Source organism: Plecotus auritus, assembly GCF_963455305.1.
Source record: "Plecotus auritus genome assembly, chromosome: 6".
Lineage (NCBI taxonomy): Eukaryota > Metazoa > Chordata > Mammalia > Chiroptera > Vespertilionidae > Plecotus > Plecotus auritus.
In genome coordinates this window covers 104,069,080-104,089,966 of record NC_137773.1, presented here as the reverse complement: position 1 = coordinate 104,089,966, position 20,887 = coordinate 104,069,080, and the positions used below count along the sequence as shown (strand labels likewise).

Below are 20,887 nucleotides of genomic sequence, written 5' to 3'. Positions count from 1 at the left end.
CTCTACCACGGCGAGCGAGGAGCGGTGCGGCTCCCCGCAACCCAGGTCAATATTCCGGGGCCACGGTTTTCCAAAACGACCCCCGGCACGGCCCTTTGGCCCCTGGACTTGTCTTTGGGACGTGCGGGTGGGGGTGTCCTCCGAGCGCAGCCGTCTAGTTTGGGGAGGGCAGCAGGAAGCCCTGAGAAAGGACCGATTCATTCACTCCCAGGGTAATAATTCGGGTGGCAGCTGTTGTGGGCGAGAAGAGGCAGCGTGCTCAGCCCTGGCTGTGCCCTCTAACCCCAGCCAACCCGGGCCTGAAGGGCAGACGGTTCGGACCAGACCAGGACCCACTGCTGCCCCGCAGCCCCTAGGGTTGCCCTCGGTTCCTGTCTTGGCCAAGAGAGGAAAAACATTGCGAGGCTCATCAACACATTTGGAGGGGCCCACGGGCTGTTCCACACTTTCCGACGAGGAGTCCGAGGCATTACCTCTACTTAGCGCAGTCCACGGACGAGGATGGGGTGGGTGGTTACTTGAGCTTCACAGAGATTTATAAAGAGAGCGATTCAGGGTAAAAGACTCGGTGCTGAGTTTTTGTAGGGACCGACAATATCCATAAAACCTGCATATAACAGAGAATTGCCGAATTGAAAAATGGTAGTGAGTTTCATCCCTACAAATTTCACTCCCGTCCTCCTCCTGTCTTTGCTCAACTCCCATCTCACTCGGCTTGTACACCAGTTGTGATACATACAGTATTCTGGTGCCCAATCGCCCTTCATTGCTCCCCTGCCCTTGTTACCTAACAAGGAGGACCAAGCCAGGGCCCTATGGTGGGGGTGTCACAGTCAGCACTATCTAAAGGCGGGGATTTCACGTTCTCGCCCCCCTTAAATAAAATCACCCCAATCGCTTGTCCCAGAGTTTGTACAGATGGGGTCCGCGCACCCCTTCCAACCCCTTCAGTTTTCAAGCAAATCTCCGCAGGAGAGACTTGCGCTTCCTGAGCGCAATCCCGGCCGAAGCCTGGGGTCACCGTCTGCCCTGGGGTAGAGTGCAGTCGCGGGCCGGTCCCTTTCTCAGGAGAGCGGCATTTCCAAAAGTGCGAGCTTCCTGTCCGCCCAGGCAAACGAGTTGCAAACGAGTTGTGTCCTCTAGCGGCAAACTGTCGCAGTTCATGTGTGAGCGCTCACCTACACCTAAGTGGTCTGGTCCGAAGTCAATTTACGCTCCAATTGCAGTCCTGAGTGGGGGAAGTGCCCTGAATGCAGCCCAGGTTTCGCTGAGCCCTCTCCGTAAAGAGGCCGGGAGGCTGGGCGCAGTCGCTCCAACAGGGGAACAGCTGATTTGTCTCCTCCACGGCAGATGGTCTTTGAGCACAGATTTGCATTCATTGTCTTCAAATCTGTTTTCGCGCTAGTGTTCTAGATTTCAGCAGCAGATCTATGCACAGATCAGAATACAAAAGCGGAAGCAAGAAAATAACACCCAGCCAGGAGGATTTTTAATAGGCACCGCGAGCTGCCCGGTGTAGTTAAAAAGCCGTCTAAGGTTTCAGCTGTTGGCGGAGCTGCCGCCGCCTCCCGGCCACCAGCCCACCGCCAGCACCTCGGCGACCGCGCGCCGTGGGCAAAGTTTCCGCGACTCCTCTGCTGCCTCTTGGCAGCTCCTCTGCTGGCTCCCTGGGCTTCGGGAACTAGGTGGGGAGGCGGAGGGAGCATCAGGAGGACGCCAGGCAGCTCTTGCACTAAGCCTGCAACGATCTGTCGGCAACCTCTCCCGCACGGGTGCGACTCCAGCTCGCTTCCGCCCGGGGGTATTTTCCTTAGCTCCTTGACCATTTTTCCCGACACTATTTATTTGAACAGCACTTGAGCCTTGTTCGTACTCCTCCACTCCACGCCCCCATTTCATTCATACACCCTTCTCTCTCAACTTGTAAACCGCACACAAAATCTGAGTGTCACCATGTAACTCCAGGAGACTTGGGAGAGCCGTTCAGGGAACTGGGTTGCTCTGGGGAACGTATGCACAAAACCTAAGTACATGTGGTCACACTCTCGCTTCCTCACAAACACGCCCACAGATCCTAGCTCCAGGAATGAATATGCCTTGTAGCAGGATACAGAAATCTGCATCTAGGCAGCAGCCCCGGAGGCTCCCCGCTCCCGCACCCAGACTGAGTGGGCGCGTCGCAGGCCACCTCGCTACAGCGCACGCACACCAAGGACGCAGTGTCCACAGCTTTCTGTCCCCTTTCACCTCCGAGCGTGGCGCGCGCCGCCGGAGGACGTCGTCCGGCCTGCCCAGCGCTGGCCAATCCCGAGCGTCCATGCAAATGAGGCTCCTTATCGGGCCGCGGCTCCGCCTCCCGCGGCCAGGGCCGTAGTAACCCATTCATGGGGCCCTTGCGCGGCGGCAGCCCGGCTCCGAGGAGCTCGCAGCCACCGCCTCCTCTCCGCTCCGGGTCTTCCCCTTCTTTTTACAACTGATCCTGTTGGGAATTTTTTTTTTTTTCTAAATTGCAGCGGTGGGGGGAGCCGGGAGGGTGGGGGACCAGGAGGAAAGGGAGAGATTAGGCAGTCATCAATCTCCTCCTGTTTCTCCCAGAACAGGTGATGCTTCTAAATTGTGATCACTTTCTGGAGGCAGCGCTGCCGCTGGAAGGATGCGAGCGACCTAGGACAGAGGACCTGAGGTGGCAGATCTGAACTTGTGGAGGATAAAACCTAAACTTTAACTGCACCAATCCGCACCTCACGCGTGAAGCAAAGGACGGGTTATCTTTTTTTTTTTTTTTCAAGAGAGACTCAAACTTCAGTACTTGGTCCCTTTTTTTTGGATTGCTTTGGAGGAAACGGTTTGGTGGCAACGTTGGGAACAGTAAGGACAGTGTGGTAACTCTTATTTTTAAAGAGACAGATCACACTTTTTAAATGTTTGGGATTCAAGATACTTTAGGAAGAGGGCCAGCTCTGAAAGAGAAATCACTGAGCGCCGAGATGGATTCGGTCAGGTCCTGGGTCCGGAATGTCGGCGTGGTGGACGCCAATGTCGCAGCGCAGAGGTAACTAGACGGTCGCACAATTATTATGCTCTCAAAGTCTCTAGCTCGTTTGCTCTCCCACCGTCTCTGTGTTTCTCCGTCCCCCCTCCTCCCGCTCGCTCGCTCTGTCTCTTTCTCTCTCCCCCGCATCTGTCGCCCTGGCCCCGCGCGCTGGGGCTCGCCCTCGGGCATGCAGGTCGCTGCAGTCTGGGGAACACTTACCCCGCAGCTAATACTGGAGTTTCTGAACTGCCTGGGTCGTGGTGTTTCTCCCCCCACTCTTTCCCCACTCTTTGGGAGGAAAAATAACAAAGTAGCATCCTACGCCTCGCAGCTCGATCCCTAGCCCTGCGAGGAGGGGCTGGTCTGGAGTGCAGCTCGAGGACCGGAGCTGGCAGGGACTGCCGCGGGAGAGCCGGCTTCCCCGCGAATGCCGGTTCCGCAAAGCCGCTTGCGAGCGCCTCTTCTGCTGCATCTAGCCCGGTGATTCCTGGAGGCCGGGAGCCTAGCGGGCAGATGGCGGCGGTGGCGAGAGGAGCCGGACAGACCGGATCAGCTTCCTGGGAAGGCAAAGCGGCTCGCAGCTCTGGGAGGGGGCTGGCTGGAGGGTCCGGGCGAAGAGATAGAACGGTGGGCCAGAAGTATCGAGGTGGGGTGAGGGGAAAGAAGAAATCAGAGAGGAAAAGACGAAGGAGTAACAGTAGAAGGAACTGCTGAAGAAGAAAGGCGAGGAGAGGCGCTGGCCGCAAACGCTGGGCATCGCGAACCTCTAGTTTTGCTGGTCCCAGGAGTTGAGAGTTTCTAAGCGTCCTCGTGCTGAGATGGTGAACGCCTGGTCTAGAGTGCCACCCCAAGAAGACATCTGGTTCCCCTCCCTCATCATCACTGCTGCGCTGGAATTTGTGGTCCCCACGTCCTTGTCTGCAAGAGAAAGACACTTTACCCCAAGGAGCCCACGAACTTCTTCCCACGACTCCAGCCTCCCTATCCACTCTCCTGGTCACCCCCTCTAAGTCCCGACGTGTTGCCTAGAAATTCCTCCTTCCTTAGCAGGCCACGTCTCCAGGTGTCCCGGGTAGAGCGAACCAGCTGCCTCTCTTGGAGGAGAGGAAGCAATACTAGCACCGCTCTGCTCTGGAGCCGGGGCGAAGGCGGCTCCCTCCCTCGCGTCCAAGTCCGCGGCCCCGCAGCAGCCGCTCTCCGCCCCGCGGCCGTCAGGGCTCGCGGGGCCGCAGGCCGAGGGAAAGCAGGCAGCTCCACACAGCCGGTCCGCGGCGTGCGTCCTTAGTCCAGCTCCTTAAAGACACCACCCTACCTTCCTCCTTTCCTCGGAACAAATACTTACTGAAATTGGAGCAGGCAGCTGGAGCGGGGTATTCCAGGGAAATGTTCCGCCCTTCAAAAGAGTGAGACGTGCTCGCGCCCTGGGGCAGGAGGCCCGCAGAGCCCAGCGCCGCGGGGCAGTTGCAGCCATCTGCGCGCGCGGCCCGACTCCTGATAAATGTTATCTGGCGGCCAGTTCGTTCTCGGCCGGCATAGGTCGGCAGGGAGGTGTGTGCACACACTCAGTACCCTCCAGGGAGCCTCTCGGGTCCTCCAAAAAGGGTTTCGCGGTCAGCGGGTTTGGCTGGCGACGCCCGCACACACGGCCGGAATGAGGCTTCCCTGGGCCCCAGGCGAGGACTTTGTCTGCCTCGTCCTAGCATTTTGGCTTCTCCAAGCTTAGCAGTTTGGGAGGCGGGTCCCCAGGATCAGGTCGTTCCGGTGGCCCGCGCTCCTTAGGGCTGACTTCGGGGATCCCGCCCTGCCCTGGTTTTCGGAAGAGCGAGGGAAACAGGAGGCGAGGCCTCTCCCTGTCGGACCCAGGCTTGGGCTCTGGGCTACCTGCGGGCCAGAGGGTTCTCACCCAGCCTTTCCGAGAGCGTTGGCCTGTGCGTGTGTGTGTGTGTGTGTGTGTGTGTGTGTGTGGAGGGTTATGGGCAGTAGCACTCGCACAGGTAGCTCTAGAAAAGATAAAGGAAAAGGGTCACGTCTTCAAAAGTAAGGAGGCGCTTATTCCCCAAACCCTGGGCCCAGCTCCGACTTTTGACCCATTCGGCGGCCACCGCCACCGGATAAGATAGATGAGGGCGGCCCGCCTGGCCTCGGCCTCGGCCTGCCGCTGGGCTCCTGTGGGCTCCACCAGAGGCCGTGCAGTGCGCCCCGGCCCGGGTTCAGCGCGCAGCCCTGCCGCCCACCCGCGGCCCCTGCGACTCCTCTCAAGAGTCTCCTCCTTTTAAGACGATTTGAAAAGACGGCCGAGGGCCCAGAACTCTTGACCTGGGACCTGCCTCTGAGCCGCGGCGGTGTCGCGTGGGCGCGTGGGTAACCTCGTGTCCTTCTCTCCTCCCGTGCCCGCCATCCCGTGTGTCTCCCCGCAGCGGAGTCGCCCTGTCCCGCGCGCACTTTGAGAAGCAGCCGCCCTCCAACCTGCGGAAGTCCAACTTCTTCCACTTCGTGCTGGCGCTCTACGACAGGCAGGGGCAGCCGGTGGAGATCGAGCGCACGGCCTTCGTGGACTTCGTGGAGAACGACAAAGTAAGTGGAGGCCCCTTCCCCTCCGGCCCGGTAACGGCCTCCTTGCAAAGCACTAGGATTCCATCTGTCACATCATCAGGGATGATAAATCAAGGCTTCTCACTCGCAGCCTCTCCATCAGTCGGTTTCCCCACACCTCGCGCCCCGCCGCCGCCGCCGGTGCGCTGCCTGCTGCGGGGCTGGTGGCTCCGGGTCATGAGCAGAACCTGGTGCTGCACAGACCGCAGCAAGCGCCCTCCCAGGAGAGCGTAGTTTAAAGGTATCCCCGGGCCCTGCTGCCTGCTCCAGGGTATGTTAGTTATGCTACACCTGCTGGCTCCCGCTGAGCGGGTGGGTACCAGGTGGAAACCAGAGCGGCCGGCCCTCCTCGCTGACACTGCTCTCCCACTCTTGCTCCCCGCGCACCTCTCCCCACCCAGGCCGGGCTGGGGACTGCCTTTGATCTCAGAGGAAGCCGAGTTGAGGCGCAGGGAAAGTATCTTGCCCTCCGAGCCGAAGTCTCCTCAGCTGCACAATGGGAGCTTCAGCAGGCACCCCAGAGGTCCCTCTTGAGCCTGGCCCATCTCTGCAGCTCCTGGCCTTGGCCAGAGGCGCCGGTCCTGTGGGGTAGGGACAAGGTAGCTCTTGCATATGACAGGCCGCTTCACCTTTCTGCTAAGAGAACTTGCAACTTCCTCCGGGCAGCTGGGTGGGTTGGGTGGGGACTGGTTGGGCCTCAGGGGGTCACAGTCCTGAGGATATTTTTAAGAAAGAGAGACAGAGGCTTGGAGAGGGTCAAGTGGCCAAGTGGCGGAGCCTGGCAAGGTTTGGCGGTGGTCCTTCAGCAGAAGCTCCTGCCCTTTGACCCGGGGCTGGGCCGGAGTCCTTCAAAGCGGCATGGTGGAGGGGTGAAAGGCTGCGGGAGGCAGTGTAGGGATGTGCTCTCTCTCCTCTTTCCCTCATCTGGGGGCTCCAAAGCAAGGGATTCCAGCACCGCCTGTCTTTGTAGGAACAAGGCAACGAGAAGACCAACAATGGCACCCACTACAAGTTACAGCTCCTCTACAGCAACGGTGAGCGCCCCCCTCCCTCTGTGTCCAGGTGCCACACAGGCCCTTTCAAGGTAGCTTGCAGGCAGTCTCCGGACCAGGGAGAGCAGGATTTGGGGAGGCTCCGTCAGGGCCCTGGGGGCAGGGAGGGTGGGGATGGAGGGTGGTCTTTGCTCCTAGGACCTTTCAGCCTGCGAGCAGCCCTGGGCAGCTTCCTGGGCCTGGCCCTATAGCAGGGACCGTTGGGGGTTTCCCAGGAGAAGCTCCCGGGCCCTTACCGTGTGCCCATCGCCTCCCCACAGGTGTCCGCACGGAGCAGGACCTGTACGTCAGGCTCATTGACTCGGTCACTAAGCAGGTGAGCCCCGTGGTCCACTGGGCTCCTCCTCTGCAGGGTCCCCTCTGACCTCCCCCCACCTTTCCCTGACCTGCCCCCACCCTCCACGAGTTCCTGGGTCAGACTTCACATGCCCTTGAACATCAACTCACACCTTGTTCACTATGAACAAATATTTCCCCCTCTCTCCTCAATGGTTCTGTTTCTTTCTGGGTGGGGAAGTGAGCAAAGTGGTGAAGGGAGAAAGCAATTATTGGGAGATCCAGTTCCCCAAACATTGCCTTTTGCAAGAAATATGTTCTCGTGGGGCAAACTTGTCTGTGATTATTTCGCTTGAGTTAGTCAGGCCACAGCTTGGGGTCTGTGCTTCCAGTGGGCACACCTAATGAAGTGGTGGGCAGAGAGAGAGGAAGATGGATTCTGTGCTTTCTCTCAAGTCTCCTTTTCCTTGTTTTCCTCACTCCCCTCACACCTTCCCTTTTTGCCCTTGCCTCCTTCGCAGCCCATAGCTTACGAGGGACAAAATAAGAATCCGGAAATGTGCCGAGTTCTTCTGACACACGAAGTCATGTGCAGGTAAGAGCTGCTTTGTCCCGAGGGCTTTGCCAGCACGCTGGGCAGGGGAGTGGGCCTCTGCGCTCAGGGACGCCCCCACAAGGATTTGCAGGAGTGATGGTGCGCAGGGAGGGAGGCTGAGTCACTAGAACTTCTCTTTACTAAAAGCCAGATTCTCAGAGCATCTCAGGAAGGACACCAGAACCATGCAGGATTCCGTCCCCAGGCATCTGGGAAGTTTTCTCCGCCCTGGACAGTTTCTGTTGTCCAGCAGTCGGTGGCAGCTCAGGGAGGCATGGGCAGCCCCTAGCCAAGTTTGGAATGGGGACTTCCGTGCACCAGGCTCATTCCCACTGGTCTGGCAAGCTCGGGGTAGATTTCCAAGTAGGGGTCACATGTTCAAGATCAAAGCACTGGAGACTCGCAGTCTGGGCAAGGACCACCAGAGAGTCCAGCAGCTCATTTCCGGGGCACCCCACCTGAGGCATATGTATATGATGCCAAAGCATTTCCTTCTTCCAGGAATGTTGCTTCTCCAGCGATTTCTCATGTCAGAGGAGTTTCTTAGGTGAGGAGGAACCATGGGGAGAAAGATCGGAGGGGTTCACCACTAGTGATGGGAGGGGTGGGAGAGGACCCCATCCAGGAGAGCTGGGTTTGGAGCAACAGCTGGGTTCTCATGGCTAAGTTGTGAGAGGAATTTCTCACAGCTAAGTTGCGTGCTGGAATTTCTGCACCTTTCCCCATCTTCTTGCAGAGACGGATCCATTCCATTTGACTAGAAGAAAATAAAACAATTAGAAGAAATTCACCCACACACTTTTTCTTTTAACAAATGTTTATTGAGTTCCTAGTTTTTTCAGGTGTTGGGGATCCCTTAGCAAAGGAGAGTTTTCTATCAAAAGGAAACTCTGGGAAGAGGTGGTGATTTTACTATAAAAATGTAAATGTTTGTTACACACACATTTTTTCTTCCTCTAAAATTTCTGATCGGAGAGAAAGCTTCAATTCTTCCTTGCTTCTAGATTGCTTCTGTAAATGTCTTCCAACTTCCAGATTTGCCAGTTTGGGATAATTGGAGGCCGTGGCTGATGTAGCCCGGACTGTTTTATGGTCAGCTCTGGCAGTGCTGTCTCCCTCACACCCCAGTCAGGAAGAAACATAACAATTTGACATGTTTGTTTTGGTTTTGACCAAGTATTAGAAAAACAAACTTTGCCAAATGCAAACTTTGCCAGAGCGGAGGGGTCCTGGCTTCCTTGCCTGAGTAGCTGGTGAGGCACTGGGCGTTGGAGTAAGCAGATACCCACTTCGTCATCGTCATCCCAGGGCCCCTTCCTAGATCCATTTAGAAAGAAAATACAATTGCAAGATGAACTTGCATGTAATAACTAGACTAAATAGTCAGAACACTGATTCAGGTGGCTAATTGACGGGTGCTTTTTAATTTCTCTCTGTACTTTTAAATGTCTTTGTTTGGAGAGATTATCTTCTTAAAAGAAAAGAAAGCCCCAAATTGGCCCATTGTCTGATGAATTATACCTCTCATTTTAAAGAATACTTGCACGCCCCATCCAGTGGTATTTAAAGCTGACATTTTTATTTTTAAGCCCAATCAAATCCTCCTCATTTTATGCTGTTTAAGTAGCAGCATCAATTTTTAAAACCTCTAGTTTAATCTGCATTAGTAACACAATATAAAAATTTAATGTACTGTAACGTCTCTGTATTTGAGGCCGGGGAAGAGATGCTCTGCTACTTTCTTTCCTAACTAGAATTTAAAACAAATATTAATTAATGGGTAAATAAATGATCCATTGGATGGGTACTGTTTCTGGTGTGTGTGTGTGTGTGTGTGTGTGTGTGTGTGTGTGTGTAGATGAACTGGGGTAATAACAAATGTTGGATGCAATGTGTCAGTCTGAGCTGATTCTGCAGTTAGGGAGAAAAAGTTCCTTCTCCCACATTTTAAGAGCCAGTTATAGCAGTCAGTGACTGAGGGATGAATCAGATGCCCGTTCTCAATGGTTAGGGCACCCGGTTTCATTTGTGGGGTGAGTGTTTTGGGGTTTACCTGGGAACTTCCCTGCATGGTTTTATGTTCTGTAATCTTTAGTCAAAAAGCTCATAAATGAGCGTTTAGCTTTGAGGAAGGAAACAATATTGATATCGTTAAGAATAACTTTTTCTCCCTTCTCCAACTGTTTCTGCTCCCTTCTTCCCTGCTTTAGTCCATTTTGACAATTATTAGCGAAGAGAAATCTAGTTGTTATGTCGCTGCCAGCCACCCCTGCCCTCAAATGCTCAGAGGGTTAAAAGATATTATAATTTGAACAGAAGTCGTCTCAAGGCCTACAGCTGGCTAATAACAGAGTTGTATTGAGTGCGAGCAAACCCCACAGCTGTGACTTTTCGCCACAAGGCGCAGGCTAGACAGGGCCCTAATCAGATGGGCCAGCCGGGCAGTGGGGCCAGTGTCTTTATCGGCCAGATGGTGTGAATTTAGACACTTTTGTTATGCAATCGCAGGGAGGAGTTGGGGAGAAGAAAACAAAACAAAAGCCACCATGCTGTGCGCTTATTTGAGTTTGAAATTAGAGACAGATTTTTGAAAGTTGAGGGTTGAATTTTAAAAACGATTTTGGAGGGGAAAGGGCACATCCACTTGTCTTGAGCAGGAGTTTGGCTGACTGGACACCCTGTGTCCGTGGCTGGGCCTTTTCTCCTCCAGCCGCCCCTTTCCCCTTTCTTTCTCCTTTCCTGAAAAATTCAGGGAAGATCCAGGATTGGGATAACACTTCTCATTTCCCCCACCCCCTATCCCCAACTTGTTTTGTTTTTCTCTTTCTCTCTCAAGATTCCATGAAAAGATAGGGAGGATGAAAGAGGCCTATTAACGAATTGAGAGTATTTCAGGTAAAAGGTTCTCCAAATAAGTGCTAGAATAAAATAAACCAAGCCAAGCCAAAGGGAGGAATAGAGGAAGAGCTTTCATTTTTATTCATTAGGAAAAGGGGCACTTCTGAGCCTCTCCGTGGTAGTTAGGACCACATTCTTAACCTAGGGCCAAGTTCAGTTTCCTCTTCTCTTTGTTCAATTTTCACTGAACAAGAACTTCAGACTTACAGACTTGCTTGCTGGGAAATAACCCTAACAGCCTCTTTAGCTAAAGAAACTGAACTTGAAGTTATCTGCGCAATTCAGGGACCCAGTTCCTTTTCTCAACTATCCACACACCTGGGCCCAGAGCGATTGTGTGGGGAATGTGGTTCATGAATGTCTTCCACTCTCCACTCTCCACTCCCCTTTGCTTATCTTAATATTCTGGCGTGACGACCGAATGCCATTTAAGCAACCAAATGAAGAATAACTAGGACATCTTGATGAGAATTTTTCTTTAAAAAAGGAAAGAAAAAGAAAATTAGCTTTGGCTAACCCAGAGAAATTTTAAGAAGGGCTCTAGTGGGGCAAATACAGTCCACTCCTATTATTTTTATACCTTTATTTTTATAGTGCAATAGCCAAGTAACTGCCTTCTACATCTTTTCTGTGCTATTAACATTAGAGATTATACTTAAATATGTGACTGTTGGAAAAGAGAAGATTGAGTCCTGAAATCTCTCCGCATTTTCTTTAAATATCATTTCCTTCCCCGAGCCGAATCCCCACATTGTATTACACTGGCACCAGGCTTACATTTTTATCTGTTTTCTTTTCCTCCAGAGAAAGTCCCCATGGAAGGCAGCTGAATTCAGCTGAGCAATTTTGCAAACTTACTCAGCCTCCTCGAAATCATTCCTTCTCAAACTAAACAGATTGGCACGTTCTAGCAGCGTGCGCTCTTGGAATTAAATTGTACACGGCATCAAACACATATTTGGGTTAGGTTGACATGCTGGTGATGTCAAAAGGGGAGTCTAGGTAGAAGGCTTTAGGTAACTAGCATGGATGGGGCTTTTGAAATTGTGTTGCTAAGGGAAAAGGTTTGCCTGAACTGCAAAGGTATTCCATTGACAGAAGCCACTTTGAAAAAGGAGAGGTGGGAGACAGAAATGGGTGGGGGCAGGAGTTGGGAAGAAAGACACAAGCTCTGGGAGCGGGGAGAGAAGCTGGTCAGCATTTTTACTGGTGTTAATCTTGGGATGGACTGAAATTTTAAAAGTTGAGACCTAACATAATTTTAAAGGCAAAATATTGTTTCTGAAATTCCCAGGGGCAAGCTCTGGTATTTAAGAAAGTTGAGACACTTTTTCTTCTACTTCTTATTAATTTGATTACATTTCTTAAAACCTCATTGTGCCCATTTAGTGAAAGTTATTTTTTTGGCATCTTTCAAGTATATTCTACCTTTTGAGAATGGTAAAATTATTCACTAAATAATCCACATGCCCCTGCCTGAGAGAGAGATGGATTTAAAAAGTTGTAAAGTAGTTCTTTGTTTGTTTGTTTGTAATTCTGTGGAGGATCCCAGATGATGAAAGCACTGCAGAGAACCAGAAACTAAATTTATTCCTGGGCTGTGCTAGGCCTCTGAGTTCCTGCTGCCACATGGCTTCCCTTTTTTCCTTACCCTGTCATCACTTTTGGAGGGTGCTCAAGGAATCCCATAGCCTCCTGGACTTCTTATACTAGAAGGAACTCTGGAGATAATCTAGCCCAACATTTTAATTTTATATATAGGGAGACAAAACCTAGAGGGGTTAAAGAGATTAGACTAAATTCAGGCAGCTGGTTTGGGACAGAGTTGGGTTAGGCGCCAGAGCCTTGATTCCCACGTTAACATTTTTTTCTATTGGGCCATACCAACCTTAAGCTACAGAGGAACTATCAGGGGAAGGACCGCACTTACCTGTAATTTTATTATTGCTAAGGCTTATTAGACATAGTCTGCAACCAGTGTGGGTGATAATGCTTTTCTTTTCTTTTTTTTTGAAAAAAACTATATTTCATTGATTTTTTACAGAGTGGAAGGGAGAGGGAGAGAGAGTTAGAAACATCGATGAGAGAGAAACATCAATCAGCTGCCTCCTGCACACTCCCTACTGGGTATGTGCCCACAACCAAGGAACATGCCCTTGAGTGGAATCGAACCTGGGACCCTTGAGTCCGCAAGCCGATGCTCTATACACTGAGTCAAACTGGTCAGGGTGATAATGCTTTTCATATAAGCCCTGTCAGGGTGATAGTCAGTGCTGGGCCATGTGCTTGAGTGAGCTGAGAGGTATTCAGAAGTCTGTGGTCCTGACAAGCATGCTAGGGCAACTCAAGGAGGTCGTGTTCCATTGCTTCTCCACCACCAAGCCACCTTCGCCCTTTTTACATTTGTCTAGCTCTCCCATGCAGGGCCCTTTGATTGGAGTGCTTTACTTCTGCAAAGTCAAAGGACCTTCTGAATACTTCCTACCTATTGCAATTGTTCTAGGACCTCTTCTTTCTCCCGTGCATTCTCCAGCATCATCCATCAGGTGCAAGTTTTGGGAGGGAGTGTTTTTAAGATGGGAACTGTACATCCAGTCCCATTTCTGTTCCATGACTTGGTGAAAAGGATTGGAGCTATAACTTTACAGCGCCCTGCCTCATTTTCTTCCTATTTTAAAACACACGCCATAGTTCTGCTCTTCCTCCTTCATATTTAGAAAAGGATGGAAATGGATGAAGGCATAAACATTTATAAAGTACACTGAGTTTTCTGGAGAAAGATGTTATGTAAATAAGGTTGATAAAAATCCAGGTAGCTATTTTATACATTTTCCTTTCCCTTCTTTCTCTAAATATTTGTTAAGACACAAAGATCTAAAATATATAGTCATTAAAATCATTCAACACTTAGCTGGAAATAACCTTATAGATGTTTAAATCCAGCTGTCCAGGGTTCAGATTACAAATACGATTCTTGGGAAAATTGTGATTTGCTAAGAATTACCCGGTTTATAAGTCACAGAGTGAGAATTTAAATGAGTATCTCTGGGCTTCAAGTTCACTATTGTTTCTAAACATGGCCATAAATTCTGCTCTCAAGCAGCTGATAGTGAAGAGGCTACTAGCCCAGGACATACTAATTTTTGTGAAAGTTCTTACATTGTGTGCTTATTGTTTTTCTTGATTTTAACAAATTTCTTTTACTTTTCTGGTTACTTCCCAATCTACAGTCGATGCTGTGAAAAGAAAAGCTGTGGAAACCGAAATGAGACTCCTTCAGACCCTGTCATCATCGACAGGTAGGGGGAAAAAGTGATTTAAAAAAAATCATTTCCTTTATGAATCTCAGCTCTGAGTACTGATCACTTGGGCTTTGCTGTAAGGTTGGTTTCATGTTACCTTCAAGGCATGAACGCTAGTTCAACATGCATTTTCTTGTTCTGGTTGGCCTTTCTTGGAAGAAGTCAGAACCTTCCTTTTTGAACTTATGTCTCTAAATCTACCTGGATTCTTTTCCAAGTGCATTTGCTTCAGCCTACTAAGGAGGGCGTGGATGGTAGGAGATGCCATCTCTCCTTTCTGGCAGGGCAGGACCTCAATCAGTTTGCTGAAAGAGGCAATGTATCCCAAGTTAAGTGGCAACCCCTGTATGGTTCTCAGTGATTGCTGCTGGGCTTGACGACTTCCAGTTTAGATTACGGTTTAGGGGATTATGACAAGCTCTCTATTGTGTTGAGGGAGATTCCTTTCTACCGCAGAGGATTGCATTCTGGGTCCCGTGTTATATTCAGAGTGGATAAGATTCTCTGGGACAAGATGCTAATTCATTGAAATGTGAGTTAGGCATCCTCAGCTGTCTGTTTTTGTGATTGGAAACAGAACTTATAAACCAATGAAGAAATACCAAATTAACTTCCAGCAATCATGTAATTTTTAAGAAATCCCATATTCCCACCCCTAATTTTTTCTCTTTCATTAAAAAACGGAATAATTCCCTATTGCTTCTTTCTTTGGGTTTTCGTGTTTCTAGCCAGGTCCTGAAATGGATTGGAGAGACCACAGTCTCCAAAGTTGTTATTCCAATATTCCAGTGAATCCTCAGTTGGGAGAATGGAACCTCTGGCATTCTTCCCAGAAACCCAGCTTGGTTTTTTCGTGGAAAGTATAGCATAGTCCTAGGAATGAGGGGGCTGGAATTCTGATTCTGTCCTAGCTTCTGACCTTGGACAAAGCACTTGGCACTTCTGTTCTTTAATGGTATAGTGGGAGAAGAGTTGGAGGGTACCGCCTGCTTCTGTAGGCTTCAGGAGGCCACTGAAAGAGCCCTGACAGTTCTGCAGTCTTCTCTGAGATGCGTGGGAGAGGATGACAGGCAGGGTTAAAATGTTTGCCAGATGTGTATGGTCACTACCATCTTAGGAGGTTCAGGTGAGACCAATATTAAGGAGCTGTATAGATTTTTGTTTTCTGAAAGTGCATAGAAGCTTACATTTAAAGAGTTGTAAGAGCTCTTTGGAGTTAGCCATCTTCCCCATTTGCTAGATGAAGAGACTGAACCCAGGAATGGTGACATGACTTGCCCATGTTCACACAGCTGGTTGGAGCAGAGCTGGCACTAAAGAAACCGTTATCCTTACCTCCTCTCACTGCCATAAGCACCTTCTCCCAGCCGTCTCTCTCCTAACTTATGTGAGTTGGGTGTGCTGATTGCATGGGGTGTCTATTCCCAGCTTCCCAGGATGGCCTTGGGATCTGCTGGGGGAGTTTGAAGGATATAAGAGCAGCCTAGACACAGATCCAGTCCTTCCAGCATGTACCCCGAGCTTTCTAATCTTCATGTAGTCTTTTTCATGAACTTTTGCTGTCCTTTTAGGAAGGCACTCTAACCTCCTCATCATTGTTGCATCTTTTCTTGCAATAAACACCCCTTAGATCAGCTTTAGAAATATTGGCAAACCTGTAAATGCTCACCTGCATCTTGCATCTTGTAAGCACACATCCTAATGACTCTGAGCTTAGCAGCAGCTTCTTGCAAGAAACTACATATAGCTGTACTCACGAATAAAGCTGAATATGCTGTGTTTTCTTCCTATGCAATACACATGTTACAGATACAAAAAAAGTAGTCTTTTTGCATCTATGGGAGAAAATATTTTCATATTTGGTGCCTTTGTTGTTGATGCTAGAATGCCTTAAATTCTTCTGAGGAGGTGGAAACTGCATTTTGGCTGCTGTACTATGGAGCTTTATGTGATTGTGGCACTTACTTTTACTGTCCTATGCACAATAAAACAGCCCAGTGACGTCTCTGCATCACTTGAAATATGTGTTACTTCCGAAATGTTTCATGTCCACACATAACATACGAAAGGGTACTGTAAATTGATCAGTACCAGGTTTTTAGAGAAAGCATTTTATCATAAACAGATGTATTTATTTGTTTTGCTCATTGTAGGTCTTTTGTTGGAAGAGGTTCTTCCTTCACCAGAATCTTGTGTTATTGCTGTTGAATGTCTTTTCGGTGTGCCTTAGCCTTCTTCCCTTCATTTGTGGAAGCAAAAGTGGATGCAGCCAGGTTTCCATTTGTTGAAGGTGGGATGGGTGTCATCAGAGGTTTGGTTGAGCTGTGCAGCTGGTCCCTGGGTTCAACGCCTACTGACTTGGAGATGTCGAGATCACCCATGAACACCAAATGAGTGCAAAGTAGTCTATTTTGGATTTTCTCTGAGTAAACATAGGACTCTCTTCTTTGCCCTTGTTCCTACTATGCCAACTAATTATCTCCTGCCCCTCCTGGCTCAGTCTGGCCAGATGCAGTTAATTTACACCGTCTCTCCCTGAGTTTTCTCACACAACAGGCACACTCCACTCTGGCCCCAGGGAACTTTATTCCCCAGAATTGTGCCTGTTTGGGGGAGGGGCTGAGGAGGCTCAAGAGTGGTTCCACAACTTTTCATCACCCAAGACTTATTTATTTTTTCCCTTGGTGAGTCCAGGGTTTTGCAAAATTTTGCCTGCCAAACTGCAGTTAGCAAGTGCTAATTTAGTTGTAAATCCATTTTTATTAATCAAAGACATGTACTAGAATGGGAAGGAAGAATCTCATCCCAGAAATGCCCTTGATGACCGACCAGAGGTTTTGGTCCTGGTGAGACATGCTATGTCATGTTACCCACTGACATGATAGACTTCCAGCTCAGTCAGAAAACAACTTGACCTTTCACTTAGACCGTGTGACCACATCCTGAGCAGATAGTCAGTTTCTAACAGGCTGCTTGAAATATTAAAAAAAAATAGCTTTTGCTACCTTGTGGCCCCTTAATTGAATATTATTGGATTTTACAATAGGATGCCTCCATAGAGACTTAGTTTTCCCTTCTCTAAGATTAGCCCCAGACTGGGACTTCTTTTTCCCCAGTAAATTACTCCCTGATTGATCTCTCTAAAAACATAAATTTAATTTTTACTTTTAGCTGTCTTTTCAGCATGCTTTTGTGAATTCTTGGGCAGCCACACCCCTCTCCCAAAAGCCAGGCCAGCAGCACTTGCTGTGAATCATAGCGTCGAGCAGAGTCTTTCTTCTACATAAACTAGAGGCCCGGTGCACGAAATTCGTGCATGGGTACAATCCCTAGGCCTGGCCTGTGGTCAGGGCCATCTTCCCCAGCTGCCCGCAGCTGCCCTCCCCCTGCCGCCATCCACCCCTGGTTCCTCCATCGCCATCAGGTGATTGGTGCCTGATGGCTGGGGGAAGGGACCAAGACATTAGCTGTTCCCGCCTGCTTGCCGGTCCCGCACCCGCCTGATGGGTGGCCATTAGGCGATTGGAGCCTGCCAGCCAGGGAAAGGGATCAAGAAGTGGTCAGTGCACCTCATAGTGACTGGTCCAGGGGTCATTCTGGTCGTTCTGCCATTAGGGTCAATTTGTATATTACCCTTTTATTATATAGGATGTGTGTGTGTGCATAAAGTGGGGAGGGGGACTTATTAACTTTTAGTGTAAAATTCCAAAGTCCCTATCTGGAGAAAACCCAACAAAACAGACCAGACCAAAACAAAAACAACAATGAAAACAGAATCCTTACTGTGGTCATCCACCTAAATCTTACCCATAAAGACCTGTGTGTGGTAAATTTAAAAAAAGGCTCACAATGATTTACACTTTGTGGTTTCAGAGGGAAGCTCTAATTCAACCTTGTTTTTCATGAGCTCAAACCCTCTTCTCTCTCTGGAAGCTTCTGCATATCTACAGACTCTCTGGGGCTCAGGATAATCTGGTGGTCCTTGGGAAGAGAACTGTAGGGACAGTCTCATTGATGTGAGGCAGGAAAAAGTCCTTATGGTTTCTGTACTTGCAGCCCCATTAAAAGTTAGATGGGCAGGTGGGGCAGTACTTCTTTTTGAATCTTTGAAGGCTATCCCTGCCCATGTGCACAGTGGTAGGATATTTTCTATTAAAAGAGTAAGTAGTTCCAACCTATTTCTCACATGCTATATATCCCAGTCTTTTGCCTTGGGTCATGTGTCTCCTATATTTCTAAGCTCTGTTCCTTGGGGGTCCATTTTAAGTACTGACGTGTTTTTGTTCATTTTCTTTTTCAAGAAGCCAAATAAACAACAGAATAACTCTCATTCAAAAGGTTTGCTCAGAAATGTTTGGTGTTTAGTTGCCCATGAGGGGTTTTCCTGATATTATCTTCCTCTTTTTAAAAAATTAATTGTGGTAAAATACACACAACATAAAATTGGCCATCTTAGCCAAGTGTTCAGTTCAGAGCTATTAAGTATATGCAAATTGTGGTGCAACCACCACCATCCATCCATCTCTATTCTTTTCATCTTGCAAAACTGAACTCTGTCACCAATAAACCACAACTCCTCATTCCCCCTTCTTCCCAGCCCCTGGCAAGCATCATTCTACTTTTGGTCTCTGTGAATTTGACTCCTCTAAATATCTTATGTAAATGGAGCCATGTAGTATTTGTCCTCTTATGACAGGCTTATTTCACTTAGCATCATATCCTCTATGGTTCCTCCATGTTGTAGCATGGGTCAGAATTTGGCCACTGTGAATAATGCTGCTATGAGCATGGGTAGACAAATGTCTCTCTGCTTTCAATTTTTTTTGGTATATGCCCAGAAGTGAAATTGTTGGATCATATGGTGGTCCGAGGAACTGCCACTGCCATACTGTTTCCATTGTGGCTATACCATTTTATATTCTCACCAACAGTGCAGGTTCCAATTCCTCTACAGATCCACATTACTTGCTATTTTCTTGTTTTTAGGTTGTTGTAGTTTATTTTTTGTAGTTGCCGTCCTAATGGGTATGACTCTTTTTTTAGATGACATTTTCTCCTGCCGTCATGTTGGTAGGCATCTTCACCAAATGCTTTCCCCTCTGGTCCAGGCTTCTTGTGTACGTTCCCCTGCCATCTAGCTCATCCTCTTCCTGCCTTTCTTTGCCTCACCAACTACCTTGTCCTACGTGCTTGAATCCTCTTCCCTCTGGGTCATTCCTCTCTCCAGTGTGTCACTTAACCCCAGGAAGAGTTATTTGTGGGATGGGAAATTCTAGAAGATAACTGTGTGGAGTAAAGCCCTGACTGACTTTCCATGCATTAATCCTGAACACTGGAGTTTTTCTTTTTGTTAATTTATCAAACGAAATCTACATTCATCTGTTCTTGATTCATGGCATAAATTCTGCTTGTAACCCCACGGTCTCTTTCAGCATTGAAGCAGTATTTGGATAGTACTAAGGTCGTGGTGAGATTTATGTCAAAAAAGCCCAGTAGATTCCTGCCATTGTAGACCGCTCAGGCTGGTTTTCATTCCTATTCATTCCCTTTCCCTGGAAATGGACAAGTCAGATATATTAGTAATGACATCTCCTGAACGAAGAATTCTATCTCTGAGGAGGATGGATAAGACCAGTACTCAACATTTACCTAACATTTTAATTGGCATTTATTGTATGCTGGGCATTGTGATAAGAAATTTGTATTATATAATCTTAATTAATCTTCAAGGGTTGAGAAAATTCTCAATTTTACAGAGGAAAAAATAAGTCTCAAGGAGTTAGGTAATTTGGCCAAAGTCACATGGCCAGTTTCAGTGGTGAAATTGGAGGGTAGTCAATGGGTGGAAGTTGCGGAGAAGAAAAAGCTCTCCAGAATGTAGAGTTGTTGAAGAAGGGAAAGACCTGGTGAGAATGGTCTAGAAGAACTCCTGATAGGAACATGAGAGAGGGGTCTGTTCTTTGGGAAGTGGTGGGTGCCATTTGTCCCCAGAGTGTCATTTACTCTGAGACTGTACAAGCCACATTCAACTGTGTGACAGTTGAAATATCAGTTCCCAGTGTGACAGAGACGCATCACAGTGTAGTAGAAATGGCCCTGGACTAGGATCAAGACACCTGCCCTGGTCCCAGATTATTCACTAACTAGCTCCTAATGCTGCACAGTTCGGAGCTGCCTCATGGGCCCTCAGATTCCCTGTCTACAAATGAAGTGCTTTGGATTAATGGGTGATCTTAACATTACTTTCCAGCTCTAAATTCTCTGATTCTAGCTGAGGGCCCAGGTTTGGGTGTCAGGCATGCTAATTCATCATCCTTGCTCATCAATAATTTATGGAACCTATTAATATGTGCCTCCTCTGCCCAGACTCCCCATCTTCAGTGGAGGGGAGCCCAGTGCTGTGAAGAGTCTACAAAAGCCTGGCCCCAGGCAATTTTTTTTTTTTTTTTTTTTTTTTTTTTAGTGAAAATTCCATTCCCATAGGGAAGGTTTAGATTTTCTCACTGAAAACACAAATTATCTATCCAAAGTGAATGCATCATTCTTTCATATTCTCCTTCCTTTGTTTTCTGGTAAAACGTTTGCTAGTTTCTTAGTCATTTCAAGGAGACACGGGTATAGGAGAAAGGACTCTTCCACTTGCTGGTGAAGTGAAAAATGTTCCTTTGGGTTGAAGTACTTCACTGGGTAACAGCCTGAGCCTAGTGGTCAAAACAAGATGGAACTTCTTTGAGAAAAGGACTCTCCTTTTTCTGATTGAAGAGGTGGTGCTGAGACGTTATAATGTTCACTTCTATGATTGGGTTAGTTTTTAAGAATTACAGTTACTCTACTTGACTGACCAGTCTTCCAAAACTCACAGAGCTTTTGGATTTCAAACAAACTAACTTAGTCATCTATACATTGATTCACACCATCATTCATTGATTTAGTAATTTTTTTCTGTTGTTCAGTTATTAAGCAAATATTTCTGAACTCCTGCTACTGACAGATAACCAGGGAATAGAACAGGTATGGTTCCTATTCCTATGGAGTTGACAACTTAAAAAATCACACAGCCAAAACCGGTTTGGCTCAGTGGATAGAGCGTCGGCCTGTGGACTGAAGGGTCCCAGGTTCGATTCCGGTCAAGGGCACG

General features: G+C 48.5%; 1 protein-coding gene across 2 annotated transcripts in view; it reads left to right on the top strand.

The window, feature by feature from the left end:
- The first annotated feature begins 2,389 nt into the window (after positions 1-2,389).
- The window catches only part of EBF2 (EBF transcription factor 2), a 213,174-nt gene continuing 194,676 nt past the window's right edge, over positions 2,390-20,887 (top strand). The window contains exons 1-6 of one of the 2 annotated variants that reach the window (XM_080676608.1): positions 2,390-3,052; positions 5,452-5,608; positions 6,597-6,660; positions 6,939-6,994; positions 7,476-7,549; positions 13,678-13,746. In XM_080676608.1, the coding sequence (XP_080532734.1) occupies positions 2,922-3,052; positions 5,452-5,608; positions 6,597-6,660; positions 6,939-6,994; positions 7,476-7,549; positions 13,678-13,746 (551 nt within the window). In that variant the 5' untranslated portion in view covers positions 2,390-2,921. The remainder of the gene's footprint in view (positions 3,053-5,451; positions 5,609-6,596; positions 6,661-6,938; positions 6,995-7,475; positions 7,550-13,677; positions 13,747-20,887) is intronic. The other variant, XM_080676609.1, reaches the window with a different exon arrangement.